This window comes from Scomber japonicus, chromosome 19 (genome assembly GCF_027409825.1).
Source record: "Scomber japonicus isolate fScoJap1 chromosome 19, fScoJap1.pri, whole genome shotgun sequence".
Classification (NCBI taxonomy): domain Eukaryota; kingdom Metazoa; phylum Chordata; class Actinopteri; order Scombriformes; family Scombridae; genus Scomber; species Scomber japonicus.
Genome location: NC_070596.1, coordinates 5,898,237 through 5,920,053, shown reverse-complemented (window position 1 = coordinate 5,920,053; position 21,817 = coordinate 5,898,237). Strand labels below are relative to the sequence as shown.

Sequence of the window (21,817 nt, the reverse complement as noted above, 5' to 3'; positions counted from 1 at the left end):
TTTTCATGCTTCTCTAGTCTTGAAAATGGTCAAATGAGTTTGCGAGTGAGTGTTTGGCCATTTCCAAACCTATATTCTGTTTGCCCTGGTCCCAATCAGTGGATGAAGCTGGTCAACTTGGTTTTGATCACACAGGGAAAAAATCCAAGTGAACCGAAACACATCACAACAAGCCATGTGAGAATGTTCTCTCCTCTCATTGGTCTGATGTGTCTGGGAACAACTTAAACACAGACAGAAAGTGACAAAGAAACTCCACTGATTGATTTGACTGGTCCAACAGTTAAACTGTCAACAACTGATCTCTAATCTGGATCCTAGCATGCAAATAACATGTGGCACATTTGAATGGTACACCCAGTAGTCGGGTTGTGTCGATGGGTCAGATCAGATTCCTCACCTAAAATCAAAAACCGCTCCAGTGTTTGTTTGGGATTGGACCAAGACCACCTCCTCTACAGGATCTCACCACTGTTGTTGTGTTCAGACCTGCCCAAACTAGTCCCATCGACTAGGGGGCATGAACTGTGTCTGAACCACCTCCCTTTCTTCCCCCAGTCCTTTCTTCATCAACATCATCAGTGAACGACACGACGAGCAGATCTATGACATCACCAGCTAACGCAATGCTAATGCAATTCATATTTTAAGGTTTCTATCTCAATGTTTATTTTCCTTTTAGCTTTGAGCTTAAAAAAAAAAGCTGCTTCAGACTCATAAACACAGTCAGCTTTAAGGTTGAGGTCAAAGAGGAGGAAGTGGGGTAGGAAGTGTGAATTAAGAGCAGGAAGAAACAGAAAAAGTTGAAGGTTGGAAGGAAATATAAAGTAAAAACGACTAAAAAAAAACATGCCACGCCAACGCAGGATGTTTTGCACTGAAAGTGCCTAATGAGCCTCGATAGGAGACTGACTGTAGTAACAGTAACAGTATGAGGACAATGTGTGAGTGCCAACCATAGTTTGATGGTTTAGCTGAAGCTGGGAAGCAAGGAAGAGGAGGAGGAGGAGGAGGAAGTGGAGGAGTAGAAGGAAGATGAATGGGTGGAAGGAGAAGAGGGAGAACAACAAGTATGACCAAAGAGGAAGCAGGGAAAGAAAGGGATGACGTTTATAAGGAGGAGGGAGGAATAAAAGGGAAATGAGGAGGAGCAGGAAGAGAAATAAGCTGATGAGGAAGACGAGTGAGGAGAGAGAGAGGATGAAGAAGAAGACAAGTAGCGACTAAGAGGAGGGGGAAGAGGGAGGAGATAGAGATGAGTTGGGCGGATGATGTACATGACAAAGAGACAGAAGGTAAGGGAGGATGAAGAAGAGAAGCGGGCAATGAAGGAATAAGACAGAAATGAGGCTGAGAAGTAAAAGAAAAATATAAGAAGAGGAGAAGATGAGGACCCCAGGAGGTAGAGGACATGAGGCGAAAACAGCGAGGAGGAGGAGGAGGGTAAGAGGACGAAGGCGTGGGCGGAATCATCTGCTCTGACTTCTTCACATTTGATTCCAGAAATCTTCATCTTCGTCTTCTCAATTAACAGCCACCTCTTCTGCCTTCGTTTTAGCCACAGTTTTACCTCTCAACAGATACACGAGTTTCGATGCCGACACTGTACTCCCAAAACAATTTAGCTTGTCACACACTTGCATTTACAAGCATAAACACACACACAGAAACACACACACACACACACACACACACAAACAGCCGCCTCCCAGAATAAGTTGGCTGCCTCTAATTGGAGTGGTGTTTGTTGCGGAGAGGTGTTGAGCGCCGCTGTAATTGCCAGGCAGGCTGGTTTGACGTTCCCTGTCTCTTTATTTTTTAAGGACTGGGTAATTAGGCTCGGTGACTGCGATTGTGCCTATGCCTGTGCCTGTGCCTATGCGGCCGCCACCGCCACCCGGTACGAGCAAACAGGTGTGGGAGCGAGAGAGAGAGAGAGCGGGGCGAAAACACACAAACGCCTCGTCGACGTCACCGACCGACCGCCGAGCGAGAGGAAGAAGGAGCTTGTTTACCGGTGACGGAAGGGCTTCACCAAAACACGCTCGAGACGGAGAAGTAAAAACCACGGTCACCACAGGGGGGGAGGGGGTAGAGATTCAGGAAGCGCTACCTGATTTGGGAGAGAGGGAACGAGTAGATTGTGTGACTGAGCTGGAGAAAGAAAGATCACTGATAACTCAAACGAAATTCATGCTAACCACAAATGAAGCTACTTATTTTTCAACAGGAGAAGTCAAGTACACAACAAGTTGTCAGAGCGGTGTCACCAGGCGACTGACATGAAAATGAACGTCGCCTTGATGACTGAGTTCAGTGCTTTTCCGTATTTCAGCAACAACATATTTATATAGTGGAAAAGAAGTATTCAATAAATTGTGAATACCTAATCTGTGAGTGATTTAAACACGAATATAATTGAAAGCACGATAACCACTGACAATGCCGCTTTCTGATTGGCTGACAGGTGTATGTTAAAACATCTTCTCGTATCTGGGACTCCTCAAACAAACACAAGCTGTGTTTCAAATAGTGAAAACGTTTAAGACTAAGATTTTACTGTCTTATCGTCTCTTTATTTACTTTTCTTGTCCTATGAGTGCAGTTTACATGACCAATAAGGGTTTCCGATAGTTCTGGTATGGTGCTCACAGATTATTGTTTCTGGCAGTTGGAAAAAAAGCTGACTCAATTATAAGAGGTATAAGACATTGGGCATATTTTTGTGCCACAGACAGAAAAAATATTCAGTCTGATAATCAGGCCGGTCACAACATGACTCTGTCAGGTGTAGCCATCAATGAAATAAAAAGAGGTTTGCCAGGTATAGCATTTACCAGGTGTAACATATCAGTTCATAGTGTTAGCATGCTAGCATCTGCTAATTAGCATTAAACACAAAGTGAGGCTAACAGGAATGTCATTACATTTGCAGGTATTTGTTAGAAACTAGTATTGGACGTTTCTACTCGAAGATGGCAGTAGTTTAAAAAAAGTCATGGGGTCGACAAAATGACAACACGAATGTCTGCACCAAAGTTCCCAACAATCTATCTAATGGTCGTTGAAACATTTTGCTTAAAAACACAAATGCCAGCCTCATAGTGGCAATAAAGAGGATCACTAAAGTCAGTAGGATTCATCATCTGGGACCATGTATGTTGTACTGTTTTGTGCCAACCCATCTAGTAGATGAGATATTTAAAAGGATGAGTGAAAACCATGATTTGGCTGATAGTGGCAGATGAAGGGGATCACCAAAGTCATAAGCTTGCATCCTCTGGGGACCCTGATTGTCTGTCCAGTGTTTCATAGTAATCCCCCTAATGGTTATTGAGATATTTCAGTGTGGACTGACCAACAGACATAACCATTCCTAGAAACATATCAAATAGTTAATATAGAGTTTATTCATATTTCCACTATAAAAAGGTATGGGCCGCTATCCGCTCATTAAATGTTTCTGCCTGTCTTCCATCACTAAGCGCTCTCTGCGGTTAATGACTGGCTTGTGTACAAATCAGACAGGTAACCTGCTGCAGGTGTACAACAGATGCCTCTAAAAACAGTCACTTCTGACTACAGCAAAAAGCTGATGAAGACCAGCAATTAAGCACTGACAGTCTGTCCACATTTAGTCAACTTATTATGAAGTGCTTCACAAGGCAGCAAAACACACACACACAAACATTGACTGCTGGCACACTCCAACACACACATAAACATACACACCCAGACTCTGACATCCAGTTATAATAGTTGAAATAAAACTTTCATGGCAAGTGAGCACAATGGGATACATTTTTGTTTAAAGGTTTTTAGACATCTAGGTTGCATGTAACAGTTTCTCCAAAAGAATTTTAATGATTAGACTTAAATATTAAGTTTTAACTTAATGAAAGCACATCAGTGAAAAGGTTACATATTACAGGCTTCTAATAATGTTGACAATTCACCCAAATTTTACCCAATTAAACTTATTTCTCTGCTCATCTCATTGGATACTTCTACATTTTTAATCCTCTTTTGTATTTTTAACAGAATAAATGTCATTTCCTGTATTCTACTGCCCTTTAACAGGTGTTTTGACACTTCTATCTGGTTATACAAGCATGAAAAAGTATGGCTACATTTTGTAATGACATCTAAATGATGACAAATAGTCTGTCGAATCCCTTCCATCACTCACTTCAGCAGTGACTCTCCCCACTGTCCCTGCATCATGCCCCTGCCTCTGACTCACTCTCAAGCACCTAAATGTCAGGAGAGGTAGTGGAGTGATAATTATTTAGTTGGCAGTACATATTCTGTCATATTTATAATCATAATAAGTTATGCTTAATATAAATACAACTGACTGTAAAGTACCAGTCTGTGACACTGGAAAATCATTCAAAGCAGCAGAGAGCCAAAAACTGTTCCTTAAAAAGTAGAATATTAGTCAATTTTGTGACCCAGTTTATACATGGGCTTATATTTATATCTTTTGCACAGGTGGCTTTTACTGTGAACAGCAAAAATCTGGAACTTTGCTGCACAGACTCACCAAATCTTTGTTAATTCAACAACAAACCTGTACTCATGTCTTCTTTTACGTGTATGTCATATTGCTTTTCTTCTTTTTAGTCTTTGCTTTAATGTATTTATTGTTAGCCTGTGTTCAGTTTACCTCCTTTTTACTTTACTAATTTAAATCTCTTATTTTCACAAAAGCCCTTCTAGGGACAGGTGTTGCTAATTAGCATCTGCTATAAACACTCTGTGATACTTGCATTAGACAGCTGCTTCAGCCTGTCTATATCTGTTGTGTAAATGTCCCTATTAAATAAACCACAATAATAATGATAATAATAATAATGATAATATTAATATATATATATATATAATTAGTGGGGAGCCCCTGGTCATAAGAGACGGTTAGTTAGCTTAATTGAGTTAACTTAAGTTAACTTATTACTACCAGTAGTGACGCTTTTTCTTCTTTTGTTTTGTGGGGGAGCAAACGTATCAAACCAAGAGACTGTCGCCCAAAAATGACGAGGCTACTCTACACTAACACTCAAATGACAACTAGCCACCTTCCTCATCTTTTCACTGTTTTGCTAACTTAGCGTTAGCGCTTCTTAAAAGTTAGTTAACAAAACAGCTGTGGCTGCTGTCAGTCAGTAAAGAGACTAAAAGTAAAAAGCCTACGAGCAGCAGGCGAACAAAACACCAACATGTACTTAAATGTCAAGCTTTAATTTTCGGTAAGTTAACAATTTCCTGGAGTGGACTGGAGTTTCATTAGTTTGGGCATTCTCTGAATAAATAGCAGAATGGATTTGATAATGAAGCACTGACTAATTCAACATGGTAAAAAAACATGGTAAAAGTGTTTTTGTCTAAACTAGTCATTTTTGAAAGTATAATATAATAACTGTGACGCAGACCACATTCAGGCAACCAAGCTGTAATTACAAATAAGGTTGAAAAGTCACATTGTCACTTTTGTTGACTAATTTCTATATTTAAATGTGAGGCAGGTCCCTGCTACATTGTGAGTATAGTCACTGAAATAGTTTAATTTTTGACCTAAATGTCACAGAAAATATCCACTTTTGATCAGAATTGGCCCAGTTTTAATGTAGATCTTTTTGACCTTCACCAAAACAAAATTTACTAGATTTACTAGATATAAGAGATATAAACTAAACTAAACAAACACATCTAAACCTACATTAAACTAACCCAGCTTTTACCTAATAAAACCCAATAAAAACCTGCCCCAACAAATACAAGCTGAGCTCAAACTCAGATCTGAATAACCAACCAGACAAAGTGGACAACTCCCATGAAATTTCAGGTGCTATGCTCCATATTTAACTTAATAATAAACATCACTAAAGTACTATAATCAACTCCAATGATACATTTCATAAGCCAGGTCCTGTACTCTTAATACCTGTCTTATAGAGTGGCCAATCTCTCAAAATTTACATGAATATGACTATGACTAAATACATTTGGGTTTAACCAAATCACCACAAACAGAGTTTCAATGAGGCCCGCAGCTCATTTTTCATATTAGCTGAAAACAGAGCAACGTTGCTGCTTAAAGTCAATCTTAAAACACACCAAAAACTACAGTTAAACAAGTCAAACTAAAACAACTTATCTTGATTTCATTTAAGTCAAAAAGCCCAAACGGAGCAAAATATAAACCAATCTAAACTCAACCGCCCAGCTCAGCACATCTCGGCGTTGTCTTCAGGGAAAACATATGGAGCTTCGACTCGGTAGCAAGTCGGCCCGCCGAAGCAAGCGGCACGTCAATCTCCTGAGCTTTGAAAAGAAGGGGGGGGGGGGGGGGACACACAAATCCACGCCGAGTTCTCACAGACGTTAACCTTGAAATCACTGCCATTATTAGCGGAGTCATTATTAGCATTAGAAAAGCAAATGGGGCTAATAATATTTGCCATTATGGCTAAAAACGCCTATTAATCCCTAATCCGCACCACAATTAAGAGCATGGTTGGATGTTTTTTTTGTGAGTCGTTCTGCGTCGCCTTGCTGGGGAAACGAGACAATTTAACAGCCTCGGAGGCAGAGAGAAGGTGGGAGGGTGAAGTATTAAGCAACTGGCTCCTGCTCTCCATCTCTATTTTGAAAGCGATCAGTCGGGGTGTTTCTGAGTGACGGGCGTAACGGAGGCAGATTTGACTGAATAGAGACAAGAGGGTGGCGGTGGGGGCGTCGCTCGCTGCGTTCAAGCGCGTTATCTGTCTCGGTACAAGTGCATCAAATCAAACGGGAGAGGGGATATTATTAAAGCATCCCCCTTTTTTTTACTTCGCTGTGAACTGTGACTTAATAAGCTATGCCAATTAGGGGAACAAAAATCAGGCGTGCCATCGGGACTGTATCTGCCCTTGCCCAAATTTCTCTGCTTATGCGTGAAGCTTCGTTGGCAGAGGCGACAGTACTGCTGTGTTTTTCTGTATGTCTTTGGCTTTGACAAGAAAGAAAGAAAGAAAGAAAAGAAGAAGAAGAGGTGGAAGGTGGGACAGAAATAAAATAGAGGATAATTTGCTGATCATCTCCATAAGAGTTGATGTTTTTAAAGGATAAGGCTGCTGATATTCTATATATATATATATCTTTTATTGTCAGCAAATCCCATAAAAAGAAGCTGTATAACTGATGCCAAACATGTTTTATTCCTCTTTGCCATAGAGCTCCATTGCTGTCTCCATCACTATGAACATGACCATTTAAGTTTAGTGGTTCCTTTTAGCTCGTGAATGAAAACCAATGAAATTTGCCTTTAAGCTAAGGTTAATTTTTCTTTCTTAGGTGATTCATTTGAATCATTTTAGAGGTCTGAAAAGAAAAACAGTAAGGGAAAAATACTTAAATAGTGCCTGAATGCAGTGATGCTTTTTCCTTCTTGCTTGAATTATAGTTAATCATGTAGCAACCACTCTGAAAAGGCTAGGTAGTAATTAAAACTATATCTTATCATGATAAGATAAATGATGCGTACCGTTCTACAAAATTCTGTTGTATAAATCAACGACACTGAGGAAGTTGTAAATAAAAATGAACACAATTAGAGCAGCAAAGCTTATTTTCATCATGAATTTTCTCTGTAGATTTATAGAACATATTCCTAAAAGATTGGTTGTTTTGTCTGTCCAACAGTTCAAAATCCAAATATAGTCAATTAACTATATCACCATACGAAGGAAGACACTAAATCTTCACCACAAAGAAACTGGAACTTTTTTGTCATTTTTGCTTGAAGGAAATGTCTCATATCATCACTTGATTATAAAATCAGTTGGTGATTAAATTTCTATTGATCTACAACTCAATGAATCGACCTGATGTTCTAGCTCAAAGCACAACTAGTTCTTTTTTGTTTGATTTCACAAAACACAACTCATTACTTTTACCATCAATCCCAACCCAAAGGTCAAAACCACTACTGCAGGTTATTTTGACTCTATTCCATCTACACTGTACTGTCCTATTGCTGTAATTGCTCACTAGAGTGCCAGATGTGTATTATTCCACCACTGAAAATAGTCCCCAACAAATGCACAAATTATTCTGGTCTGTGTCATTTAGAGAAAATGATTGAGACATTTTTTAAGATTTACATCTTCAGTAGGAACCAATGGGCTTAGAGCTGACAGGATAGACAGATAGAGATGTTAGAAAGTAGAAGAGGTGGACTGATGCATCATTGGTTGGATGTTTTCATGAGGGAAAAAAACTAACACCTGACTTTTCCTGTCCTTACTTTATTTTCTTCCTTCTTTCCTTTTCCTCTCATTATTTCTTCTTTCTTTGTTTCCTTCTTACCTTTCATCCCCCTTTCCTTTTCTTAATTTCCCCATCTCCACTCTCTCCCTACTTTCCACCTTTCTTCCTTTCTTCCTTCCTTCAACCTTTCCTTCCTCTCTTTCTTCCTTTGTTTCTTTCTGCTGACTCCTTAGGAAACACTTCCTCCATCTCTCGTTGCCAACTTGAAGTTCCATGGCAACGGGGATGAAATGGTGTGCCCTCCCATCCCCAAACCTCCCTTTCCACCCCCACCCCCCACTTGGTCCCAACTGTACACATACACAAACACACACACACATGCTCACATATGCTCGCTTGTTCACACACATATTCAAATATCTCTTCAAATCTCTCAGGAGCACTTTCATATGCTCAACACTCATTCTCTTACGAACATACACACTTACACTGTTTCACACACATACTCACACACACAAAAACACACCTCGGTCCCTTTCCAACACCGTTGACAGGGAGACAAACAGCACATCTGAGAGGTTATAACAGTGTTAGACAAAAACAAAAAAAAAGAGGAAAAACACCAAAACCAGCCAAGACCTGAAATAGACAAGTGGTGGTTGGTTGACAGGCGGAGTGAAGCCGCTCGCTGAACGGCTTCATCCAGGAGGAGATTAGAAACACACACAGAGTTTGAAGTGTGCATTATCTTTCCAGGGATGATCCGAAAATAAACAACAACGACGGCAAAATCTCCCAATAATTAAAACGCCTAATCCACTTCCTGGTTGGTGATGACCGTGGGCTGAGCGTGTCACCCGGGAATCATGGAGGGGGGGAATTGTGTAGCGTTTATGTTTAGATGTGTGGTTTTTTTGTGTGTTTTAAGGTGAATTTATCCCCCAAAATAGGTCTTAACATCAAATGTGGAGAGGGCTTGAAAACCAAAATTTATTCACGGCATTGTGTAAAGATTGTCATTTGAAAATTCAACCTCTTCATGTGACACTAAAATCCTCAAACGCATCAGATAAAGCAAATCCTAAAACCTGTTTTTATGCATGTGTCTCTCTGCCTGACAGGTTGGGTTTTTTTTACACAACACTTTCTTGCTTTCATCCAATGCTTGTCTTCTTTAGTCCTGATTTTGCTGTTGATGTTGTCTTCTTCTCCCCTTGTTTGGCTATCCTCACCTCTTTTTCTGAAACATTTGGGAACAACCTTCTTCTTTGTGTTTATGGATATCTACACGCTGCCAAAATACCTCTGTTAATATATGGAACTAAACAAGAGTAAATGTGTTTAGTACATGTAAATCCCTGCAGAGGAAAAAAAAACCTGTGAGTGCTGAAAACTGACATCAAACATCTGCTTGATTTATGTTCTTGTTTAATTCTTTGTCCGCTCAGTATTTACTGATTTACATCAAAATGTAGCCAAGTTTAGATTATGTTTTACTGGAAAAAGTTCATGTACGGCTGTCTGCATTGAAACTATTAACAGTTCAGCTTTCATACAACAGTTTTGTAGAAAAGAATGTTTACAGTTGATACTTTAGGGGGTTATTTATATCAAAATTCTGATATACTTTACATTTTAGGGATGGTAATAAAAATTATAATAAACATTTGTTTGAAGGGGATTTATTACACTTTTCCGTATTATAGTCATAATGTTACAATGTCAGTTTCATGTTAAAAGTGGCCAATGTGTCAAATAATGAAGTTAACATATGTAGAAGTAATCCTTGTTAGTAACAAACGCCAGCTTCAGACTGCTCTGATCAATGTTTCCAACTATTTTTAGAGGGAAAGTAGCTAAAACCTGCAGGAAATGTCACTAGATGATGTCACGATGTGCTCATTTGCATATCTATTCCCTAAATACAATATTTAAAAGTGAAATGACACTAAATTTAACAGTAATTAGCTGTATCATTTGCTTACCTCTAATATTAAAAAGCTGTTTTATGCAGGCTGTGTATCAACTCTAAGTGTAGTATCATGAATAGAAAGATTATCATGCACTGGCATAAATGTACACTCATATACAATATTGTTAACTCTGTAAACACAGTCAAACGTCATTATTAAGAACAAAAATGAGGATTGATGATTGGTCATTAAGCGTGTACATTCACGTCTCTGTTTGGCTGATGATTGGTCCACTGCAAGGTGCTGCTACTCTGTCCCACTTACTGAACAGTCAGTACAGAGAGCTACATTAGCTCTTATTTACTGAGAAATACTGGGGACTCCTGTAAACTCTGCCCAAACATTTGATAGATATGTCACTAGCCACGAAAGGGTCTGAAAAGTCACTAAATGTAGCAACAAAGATGCTAAGTTGGCTACACTGCACTCGGTTTCCAACATTTTTGATCTACTTTAAGCTCGAGCTGACATCAGCTTGTGACAGATTTCTTTACATGGTCCTTTAATCCATTGTTTTGGGGGTAGTCATACCAAGCCATGACTCCTTTACACAACAGGGTAAATTAAAATAAGTACTTTACCTGATGGAGTTCTGCTGGTCATCTGCTGCTCTTCATTAAACATCATCATCATCATCACTGTGGTTGTTCCTGCTTCTACCATCCCTCCCTGCATTATTCCTAACTAATCCGCTCAACAAAGGGCTACAAATATGTCCATATTGTGTTATTTTTATTTTAAGCTCTAATAATTCAGTGAGGGACTTGTTTCTGGGTCAGATTTTTTAGCGTGGTGTTTGCAGAAACAATAAAAGTGTTATTTTAAACCTGGATTTGTGGATCATTTCCAGGATCACTGATGTAGGCCTGCATTATGTGTTCTTCATTATGTTACATTGAATAACACAATGAAGATTAATTACAATGAAGAGGGGGAAAAAAGACAATATGTAAAATACCAGACCACGTTTTAAATTCTATCTTAATTTTATTTGTGGTGCTGGTGTCATCCTGTTCTCTGTGGAATAAACAGTCCAGTTATATGAATCCAGCGTCTATGGCTGTGTATCAGAGCTGCTATATTCATATTTGAAACTCTGTGCATCCCAGTCGACAGTAAGTACCCTCTAGGGAAAACTCTCCAGGATTCCCAATCTGTCAATTTGTCATGACTGGGAAAGCCAGTGATAAAGTGATAAAAGTAGTGACTGTAACAGCCTCTAACCCGCTTATAATATATGATAATGTATTCTTTATGATCCCACACCATAGTCAGGTGTGCCAGGTTGGCCTAGCAACAAAAAAGTGCAAAAAAGAGCCCCATAACTCCAATTTCAGAGGATCTATAAAGTCTAAATTCTCATCCATTAGACACAATGTTTAACCCCTTTACATTCACTAAAGTCCATCAAATCCCTTTATAATAACACCAAACACATACTATCATCCAGCTGGTATGAGCACTTTTTATATTTAGTTGGTGAAAAGTTGAAAGTTGAAAAGTTTTATTGTTTTCTTCATTATCATCATCCTCATCCCAAGATAAATTAACCCCATGCAGAGAACTCACTGAGCATAAATGATGAAGAGCAAGTACCAGAAGAGAATATAACATTTCCTGCATCACTAAAAAAAAAATATTTTTAAACCTCTCTGATATCTACACCAAAGTTACGAGTGTTCACACGCGGCATGTGGACCCAGTTCAGTGCTGGCATGTCCCAGCCTCTGGCCTCGCCCCAGCCTTTGGAAACCGCAGCTCTCATGGTTGTGTAGGTCTATAGAGTTCTAATTAGCTGCATTCACAAACAGCGTCGGGCTCATCAAAATGCCGAGGCCTGCAGAAAGCCACAGCAGGGGTGAGCAGAGCGTGTGTGTGTGTGTGTGTGTACGTGTGTGTGTGTTGCATCTTGTACATGTGGGTGTTTGTGTGTTTCTTTATAAAAAAAAAGAAGAAAAAAAACAATCTCAGAATGAAGATACCCATCGAACCAGCAAACCGAGGCCTAACAGCCGCTACTAATTCTACAAAAAAAAACCCAAGCCCCCTTTTTTTTTTCCTTCTCCAAAATCGGAACACTTGTCGTTCCGTTTCACATTTGTATGCGCGGCACGGGAGCAAACAACGCCGCCGAAACCGCAGTGCACAAACAACAACAACCAAACGACAACGCAGTAAACAAAGAAGACGTCTCTCTCTCTGCATCTCTCTCTGTTTTACAGCCAACAAACAAAATGGCTTCCGAACGGCGTTTAGAGGCAGACCACATGAGCAACGGGAGCAACAGGAACGACCCGGGTGTTCTCTGTGAAAAGCTTCCACGAAACATTGCAAAGAGAAAATATCCTCCTGGTCTGGCAAAGGTTGGCAAAGGTTGTGTTTGTTTAGTAGCATGATACACATATGATGTAGGATCACAACAGGGAGGTCAAATATAGAACAGGACATGAGATAGAGAGTCTGTGTTTAATAGAAAAAGAATGAAACACATGTGACTATCTACAGTGTCCTCTCTTTATAATCTGACATTTCTGGATTTAACATTAGTCATTTCTGCAATATACTCAATGCAAATATTGTTAACATATAAAGAATGTTCCTGATTCATTTAGCAACTGCTTTTTTTGTCTATCAAGAAGTCTGTTTCTTTTTCCACTAATTTGAGCTGATCAGCTGACAAACTCATCAATGAAGACAGCTATTAAATAAATGATATGATATGGCCCATTGTATAACATTACATTAGAGGTGATTAGTTATATTATACATATCATCATAAAGATAAACAAAGACATAACTCAGTAACTTCTTTACAGCACACTTACTGACTGACTGCTTGAGCAACTAACTCACACATTCACTGTGCGACTGAATGACTTCATCAATAGATTGACTGGGTGTTGCCTGAGGGTTCACAGGTTCAGATCTCTAAATATATTAAACTTTTGACTTTTTCATGCTTTTGAGTATTTCTCTGGCATAGGTTTAATAAAGATTATATTACCAAGCCTTATTGCACTGTATCGCATTGTATCGTACTGTATCATATCGTATTGTATTGTACTGTATTGTATCGTATTGTAACGTATCATATCGTATCTTAACTTATCATATGTTATCTTAGTTTATCATATCTTATCCTATTTTATCTTATTTTATCATATCGTACTGTGTCCTATCATTGTATCGTATCGTACTGTATCGTATCGTATCATTTTATCATATCTCATCGTACTGTATCGTACTGTATAGTATCATATATCATATCGTATCTTATCTTACTGTATCGTGTCTTATCGTACTGTATCTTATTGTATCTTATCTTATCGTACTATATCATATCTTATATTGTATCATATCATATCTTATCTTACTGTATTTTATCTTATCTTACTGTATCTTATCTTATTGTGTCGTATCATATCATATTTTATCTTACTGTATCATATCTTATCATATTGTATTGTATTATATCTTACCTTATCTTATCATGCTGTATTGTACTATATCATATCGTATTGTATCTTAAGGCATTGCGCACCTTTCAGACCACATGACTGCATGACACACTAATACTCTATGTGTTGGTACTGAGTGAAAATAAAGCTATTTATGCTTCATTAACATTCAAAAATATTAAGCGCTAATTGTTTTACTTTACTTACTGTGACAATTACGTTAATGTTTTTTACTAACAGGCACTTAAAGCTGTCAATCAGTCAAACTGCAGCAGTGACTCTCAGCAAGAACCACATGCTAACAGACCGACTCTACTGTCTGACAACGCTTCATCAACCAATCTGTCGAGTCAAAACCTTCAGAAGAACTCTACGGTATTCTTCAGCATACAGGAAGTGTTGAGGGCAGCGAGCCTGTACGAGAGCTGATATCAGCAGCAAGCAACGGTAAGCCCCGAGGGACAAATGTGTGTCAGTCAGTAACTACCTGCAATGTTTAAAGAGAACTAAACTTTGTTACACGGTACTCAAATGACTTTTTTTATTACAGTATAAGGTTGTAAAGATTCCATCTGATGGCTGCTAGTTTAGAATTTTGAGTAATGGTTCAAAACACAAGTGCTACATGGTTAAAACAATGGTTCAAATCAGAAGTATCAGAAGTGCTAGACGCTGAAGACTCGGCATTAACTAAATGACTGGATGAATGAATTCGGCTCAGCGAACTAGTGAATAAATGGCAGATGGAGACATAAAGCAATCACTGACTAAAACACTCACTGACTGAATGAGTGGATGAAAGCATGACTAAATAGGTAAATGAATGAAGCAACTAAGTCACCTCTCTCCCATTTACTAGCAAAGTAACTGACAGTCCAGGCCCGATCCCAATGTCCCTCCTAAAGCCTAAGCCCTGAACCTGAATGGACTTAATTGATGTCACCTGGTAAGTGCTTGAGTGCAAGAAGCTGCAAGAGCTCGAAATGGTATATAATCTTTTTTTTTTAACACTTCCAAGCTTGCCCTGTTAACCCTGTATTTAAAGTCACACCAATATGAACTGTGAGTAAGTCCCTCAGGCAAAGTCTGCAGAAATGTGGACTTTAAGAAAGTGCATATTAAGGGCTCAAAAAGTGTGTGAGAAAGCCCTTAACCCTTCAAAGTCTGTGATTCCATGAGTCCATGTGTGTGGATGTTGGGATTGGGCCCAACACACTGGTTGGTTGAATTAACTAATGACTTGCAACTTGATCTTCTAATTAATTGGCTCTTTATCTGATTCAACAGATAAAGAGTGACTGAATTTCCCAACACAGCGACTAACTCACCACTTACACTTCACATCCATAACAAAGTCAAAACCACCATGTTCCACCACTGATAAACCCAAGCTGTGCCTGTCCGACACCAACAGTGTAGAAAAACACAGTGAACTGATCTCCACATTACACACACACACACACACACACACACACACACACAGAGAGAGAGGGGAAAGAATGAGAGCAGCAAATCAGAAAAACAGGAAGCCTCCTTCAGGAATGAACACGAGAAGGTGAAAAACAAACTTGTTAGATAATAAAGAAACATAAGAAAAATCACATCACAGCAGCTTTTTATACCACAAACTTCACATGTTTTATCATCCACAGGATACCTAACACATATTCACATAATATTCCATCTCTTTAGTCAAGCTAAGCATCTGTACAAAATATCCCAATCAGCAGATAATATTAATATCTCACTGTTCCCGCTCTCATCATAAAATACCGCATACGTACTTGTTTTGCCTTCGTGTGAGTTTTTATTTTTAACTGTGAACTTCTTCAACAAGTGAAATCGCTCCATTTCCCAGAATGTCTATTTAAGTGTGACAAAATGCTACTAATGCTCTAGATTTTTCTTATTGTCGACAAATCCCATGGTAAGAGCAAAACCAACAATGAATAGATCCCACTAACAAGTATTGCCTTTGTAGCCAAAGCCTGATGTAGCTGTAGTTTGTTTTGAGTCAATCCCGCATACACTGTCCTGCTGCTGTAGATACTCACAATTGTGTATTAATCCACCGCTGAAAGTAGTTCCCGTCAAAAGCACTTTTTTACTCCTGATTGAGTAGTGTTTGCTAAAAACTACATTTCCCAGCTGTTTTAGGAAACGGTTGAGCCTTTTTTTTTAATCAAGATATATATTTGTGACCCATTTTGTGGTATTTACAGCTTCAGTAGGAAACAGTGTGTTTGGGGCTGCCACAGGAAAGCTATGGAAGTTTGCTAATGAACAAAAACACAATCTAAACATAATCAAAGTCATATAATCGGACCAGTTTTCACAACATGTGACGTATAAAGCTAAATCTCTGTAAAAAAACCCATAAAAAAACAAAACAGCAAGCAGTTCAACAACAAGGCCAACCAGAGAATACTAAGAATGTATGAGCATGTTAAAATCCTGCAACTATTTCAAGCAAAACAGCATCAAAACCAAAAAAAAAAAAAAAACCTGCATCTGCATGTTGAGAAAAACGGTTACCCACACAAGAAAAAATTCAAACAGCAAGCGAAGCAGCAACGAGCAGGTGTAAAGAGGAAGGAGAGGAGGACGCTTAGAGGGGATTCAAGAAAAGAGAATAAGAAGAAGAAGAAAAAGAAGAAGGGGGAGAGGAGAGAAGAGAAGAGAAGAGAAAAAAAAAATGAGGAGAAGGCTGACGTACTTGAGCCGGAGAAATGTCCGCTCCCCAGGGAGGTCGGGCCGTTCTTTCCACTGCTAACAGGAGGGGAAAACATCTACAAGACAAACAGAGCGCACATTACCTCCGAGAGCACTGACACTGCAGACAGCAAGACACATGTGAACACAAGCATCACTGCAGCTACAACGTGAAAAGCTTCATTCCAAAAATGCTGCTGCCACACATCAGGATGGTCTAGGAAATGTCTTACATTGAGCAGTGACATTAGTTTTGTCTTGTCGTTTAAAATGGTAGATAGCTTCTTTTTTTTTTTGGAAGGAAACTCTTTGTGTTTGATGTGCTTTAACTAGATAACACAATCATCTACAGGGCTGGGTATTGCTCACTTTTGTTTTTAACATCTATACCAATAAAATACTTCAATTTAGGGTTAGGGTTAGGGTTAGGGTTAGAGGGTTAGGAAGCTAAAGTCCTCAAATATTTTCTGAAGCTTAGAAGAACTTTGCCTAAAATGTACTAAATTTGGATTGAAATGTGGAACTATCTGTTGAATCTGACTCAAGGTATCATGCCAGCATTGGGTGGATCAAAGTCTTAGTTTTATGCAAGATGTAAGTAGTCTTAAATTGGAGTAAAGTCTCAAGTCATGACAGGTAAGTCCCAAGTCAAGAAAAAGAAAGTCTCATGTCTACAAAGTTATTCCAGCTACAAGCCCCAAATCAAATCAGGCAAGTCCTGTGTCAAGACACTTTATTCCCAATTCAAACCCAAGTCAAGACCAAGTCTCTACCTTTGTGTTCAGAGTCCTAAATGAATAATTAAGCGCCTTTCAACTAATTTAACAGCATTAACATTTAATCTAAAAAGACTGCTACTTATTTAATCCCAGGAACATTGCACACTTCTATATAGTATCAGGAATTTATGCTTTTTTTAAATATCACTTTTACCATTATATGGCTACTGTTGTGTCAATTTTGAATTTTTCCCTAGGGGGATCAATAAAGACACCTTACCTTATTTTATAATTGAATGTATTGCTTTCAAATACATTTTATAACATGTATGTTGAAACTGAGTACATGTGTCTGTGTGTTGTTCCTGTAACACTGTATTTACAATCAATGAATACAAGGTTTGTTATTGAGAGTGGAGTCTTTACATATAAATGTGATAATATGAGGTGTCATGTGATCCGTCTGCTGGTCTACATTGCTTATGCGACCGGGTTTGGCTGCTATCTGATACCTACTGTCAGGAAAATAAAGATATTTTTTTTAGATAAAATTATTTATAATCTTTAGGTTTGATGAAGTCAAAAGTCAAAAGATATGAGGTCTAAGTGAAGACACAAGTCATTCATGTTGACATCAAAGTTTTGGGGGATTTTTTTGTCAAGTCATCAGTCATCTGACTATATCACATGACTCAAGTCTCCACCGTTTCAGACTTTTTCCAATGCCCAATGCTGTAGATGAACATATTTAATTGGTAGTTAAAAGCTATGTTGGTTTGATACCCAGCCCTGTAGTCATCACACACTCTCACCTCAGAGCTGTACACAAATACCAGTATGAAGAGTTCATTTTCCCAAAAAAAAAAAAACTGCAGGAATGTGTTTGGGAGGTAAAAAATAAATCAAATTCCTCATCCAAATTCCAGCATTTGTGAAAAATAAAAACCCTTTCTTTAGAAATGATTCAAAATGTGTTACTTTGGCTAAAAGTTGGACATCTCATTTTTGGAATGAAGCCCTTCAACATCTACTTCAAAAAAATCTGACTTAAACATATGAGATAATCATCAAGAACTAGTTACCATCTGCTCTACACATCTACAGGAAAAATCAAGCCCACGTTAAGACAAGAGACTGAAGCTGAATGCTGATTCCTGCTGTGCTCCATCTACATGCTGTCTCACTGTACCAGCTACTGTAAAGCTTCACAAGAGGGACAGTTCATGTGACTCCACCCTCCCCTCTCCCCCAGATAGATATAACCTCTCTGGATAACAACAGGCCCATATGTGAGTGTGTCGGGTGTGTTTGATGGTGACATCTCAGTGATGGTGAGCGCACGCTGAGCTTCACACTTTCAGATGCGAAAAGGTTATTCACTTTTTTTTTTTTTTGGGGGGGGGGGGGGGGGGGGGGGGTTTCAATTGTCTTTTCTTTTAAATTCACCATAATTAAAGTCAATTAAAACATTGACTCTGATTAGATGACTGAAAACAATAAATACTTGATTTGGCATTGTTCTGAATACAGCCTGTTGGGCCTCTGTGTGTGTGTGTGTGTGTGTGTGTGTGTGTGTGTGTGTGTGTGTGTGTGTGTACGATGGAGACGGAGGTTTGCTCGTGCATTCGATTTCTCTCACAGCTGCGGCAAATAAAGAGGAAACAAGTGTTTGGGAGATAAAAGATCTCATTCGGATTATTAGCAGGTCTATCGATATCTCTGTGGAAGCACTTTGAGCTGCTGGTGTCAGCTTGTGGGCGTGCAGAGACAGATGATCGCATAAATTAATGTTTGGCCTGCGTTTCTAATGAGAAGAGACACATCTTAGCTGCTGCTGCTGCTGTCCTCCTTTGTTTGATTCTTATTTAAAGACATGAGACAAATATCTATAATATTCCTATTATACCTCAAAGGGACGTAAGAGTATGTTTGTGTGTTTTTTATATATTTATGTCACCAAATATATTCCTATAATATACATGTGTGCACTAAATTAGGCATTTTTTGTGATTAATTTGACTTTTTGTCACCTTTAATAGTATAGAGCATTACTGATATAAACTCACTCACTCTACTGTATGTATCTCTATATAATCCACTGTATATTTACATTAATATTCCTACAGAGGCCTGTTATGTCTATGTGATTCTAATTGATGAACTTAGTCTCATATTTTATGCTTTTTTGTAATAAATGTCACAAACATTCCAATAACCTTCCAATAATGTTGTTATAGCAACTTTAGGGTTCATGTGTGCCCCTAAATCAAGAGTTTATAGTAATTTTATTGGACTTTTGGGGTCCTTTTGTCACCTCTTATATCTTTATAGGGGCTTTAACAGTGGCCTCACTGTGTTTATTGTATACACGGGCCTACATAGCCAATGCATTATTATATGAAGCATATTATCTGTAGCTCTGAATTCTGAGTGATATTATTATAAGCCTTTTGTTGAAAATATCACAATAACTGCCCTCCAATATTCCTGTACTATTCAGGGATTATTGCAGTGAGTTGATACATAGGCTATGACCTATGTCGACCTAATAATAGTAATTAGTATAGTGCATCTAAAGCAGCTTACATGAGTTGGATTTCAATGCTGGTGTTCTTTTTATAGCTTTCAAATTCCAATCTCCTCTTGATATCTTTATAATATTTCTATGAGACTCCCATATAATCAATTACAGTGTGCAGGCCTCAGCTGGGATCTTATGATATTTGTTTATTGCAATAACTTGCAATAATTCCTAAAGAGGCTGGAACCAACATTTGTAGGGATTTTCCCTCCTATTGTAGCATCTCATGCAGCATCCTTGTCAAATGATATCTCCTGATATGTTAATAGTGCCTCCTGTGACAATACTAAAATATTCATATAACACACTCATTACAGTCACTTACATTGTGAGTGCAGGCCTCAGCTGTGGACTTACAGTATTGAAGGTTTCCTTTATTTTTTGCATCTCAATACAGCATCACTATACTTATTTATAGTATATTCTTGATATCATGTTCCTGCTGTTTATAGGTTTCATAACAGGATTTATTTAAGTCAGGGTTGATTTTTTTTTTTTTTTTTTTTTTTTTTTTTGCTTCATTTAGGGGTGTCTCTCTCTTTTTTTTCTCTCCTCCTCTTCAGACCAAAGTTGGTCCCAGAGGGAGGAGAGGCAGAGAAAACATGGCCGAGAGCGGGGACACATTTCCTGTCCGTCAAGTTCACAACACAGGCTGCTCTCTCTCTCTCTCTCTCTCTCTCTCTCTCTCTCTCTCTCTCTCACTTTAAAACGGAGTCATGAGTTTTTGGACATTTAAGCGGCCGCTGGATGAACATTTAAAGTGCGAAGAAAAAGTATGACACGTTACCCTCTTTTCGGCTGTGAGTGTGTGTGTGTGTGTGTGTGTGCTTGCGCGCGTGTGTCTGTCTGTGTATGTGTGTGTCTATCATGCAGGTTCATGATTCAACATCGTAGCCTTTTGCATCTGAAACACTGAGTGAAACACGGTGCAGGGTGCATGGAGCAGCCTGTAAACTCACACAGACAAAAAGAAAGAAGAAGAAAATAAAATAAAAAATCATGAAAAAAAAACATTTTTCAATATCCTATCATGGGCAAAAAAATTCAATCAGGCTACACATGAAGGAAAAAAAGGACTTAAAATGAGATATACTACCATGGATGTTGGGAACATTTTCAAATCGCTGTTTCGCATCTATAAGACAACAAAATTACTAATGCAGCATCACAATTCTCTGCACACACACACACACACACACACACGCACACACACACACGCACACACAAATGAAATTACAAAACCAACAATATGCACTGACTTTTTCTTTCTCTTCTGCAAGTTTTACTCTACATAAACACACAACTGAAATAGTTGAAACACTTGAAGTGAAAGGTTAGAAATATGCAGCTTATGCCGTGAAACTCATACATTACAAATGTAAACAGTGGTCTCTGTATGAAGCCTACAGGACGCGTTTATTCTCCTCTACGGCTTGTTCTGTCATGATACTACAAATCATATTCATTATAACAAAAACTCTCTCTCTCTTTCTCACACACACACGCACACACACACATATTAGAAGAAGAATTTCCTTACCGCGCTGAAATCCAGTAAGTCACTCAGTTCCTTGTCTGTTCCCAAAGCTGCCATCCGCTGTTGATGATGCATTTTAGCAAAATCACACGGACCTAAAACATGGAAACAAATGGAGAGATAGATAGATAGATAGAACAGGATGGGTAGACAGATTTGATAGATGGAGAGATAGAGATAGACACAGTGTGAGTGTGTGTGAGAGAAAGAGAGAGAGAGAGGGAGAGAGGGAGAGAAGAGGAGGAAGACCTCGGCTTTTTTGCGCACACTCCTTCTCCGGATCTCTTTTCCTCCACAGCGATATAAATCCAGTAAAACAACCTCAAAGCCTCGATCACAAATCTAGTTTTCTTTCATCCTTCAGTGGAGCAAAAGCGGGGTTCAGTCCCGGGGTCCCTGGTTTTTTGGCAGCAGGAAATAAATCGCAAGAAAAAAACTGACAGGAAATAAAAAAAGAGGGGGGCGACAGGACGGGAGTCTTTTTTTTTCGCGTGTGTTTTGGTTTGTTCCCCCCCCCCTCAAAGCCAAAGAAGTCCGACCTCTCCGCGTTAAGACGCAGTTAGTCCGCCGCGGCTGACTGTCAG

At 38.8% G+C, this 21,817-nt stretch overlaps 1 protein-coding gene across 3 annotated transcripts in view; it reads right to left on the bottom strand.

Moving 5' to 3' along the window:
• LOC128380019 (transcription factor 4-like) overlaps positions 1-21,326 on the bottom strand; it is a 217,940-nt gene extending 196,614 nt beyond the window's left edge. For 2 of the 3 annotated variants that reach the window (XM_053339681.1, XM_053339680.1), the window contains exons 1-3: positions 21,237-21,308; positions 20,793-20,831; positions 16,401-16,473 (exon numbers count right to left, since the gene is read on the bottom strand). In XM_053339681.1, coding sequence (XP_053195656.1) covers positions 16,401-16,473; positions 20,793-20,831; positions 21,237-21,308 — 184 coding nt within the window. Of the gene's footprint in view, positions 1-16,400; positions 16,474-20,792; positions 20,832-21,236 lie in introns of all 3 variants that reach the window. The other variant, XM_053339682.1, reaches the window with a different exon arrangement.
• Positions 21,327-21,817: the final 491 nt, after the last annotated feature.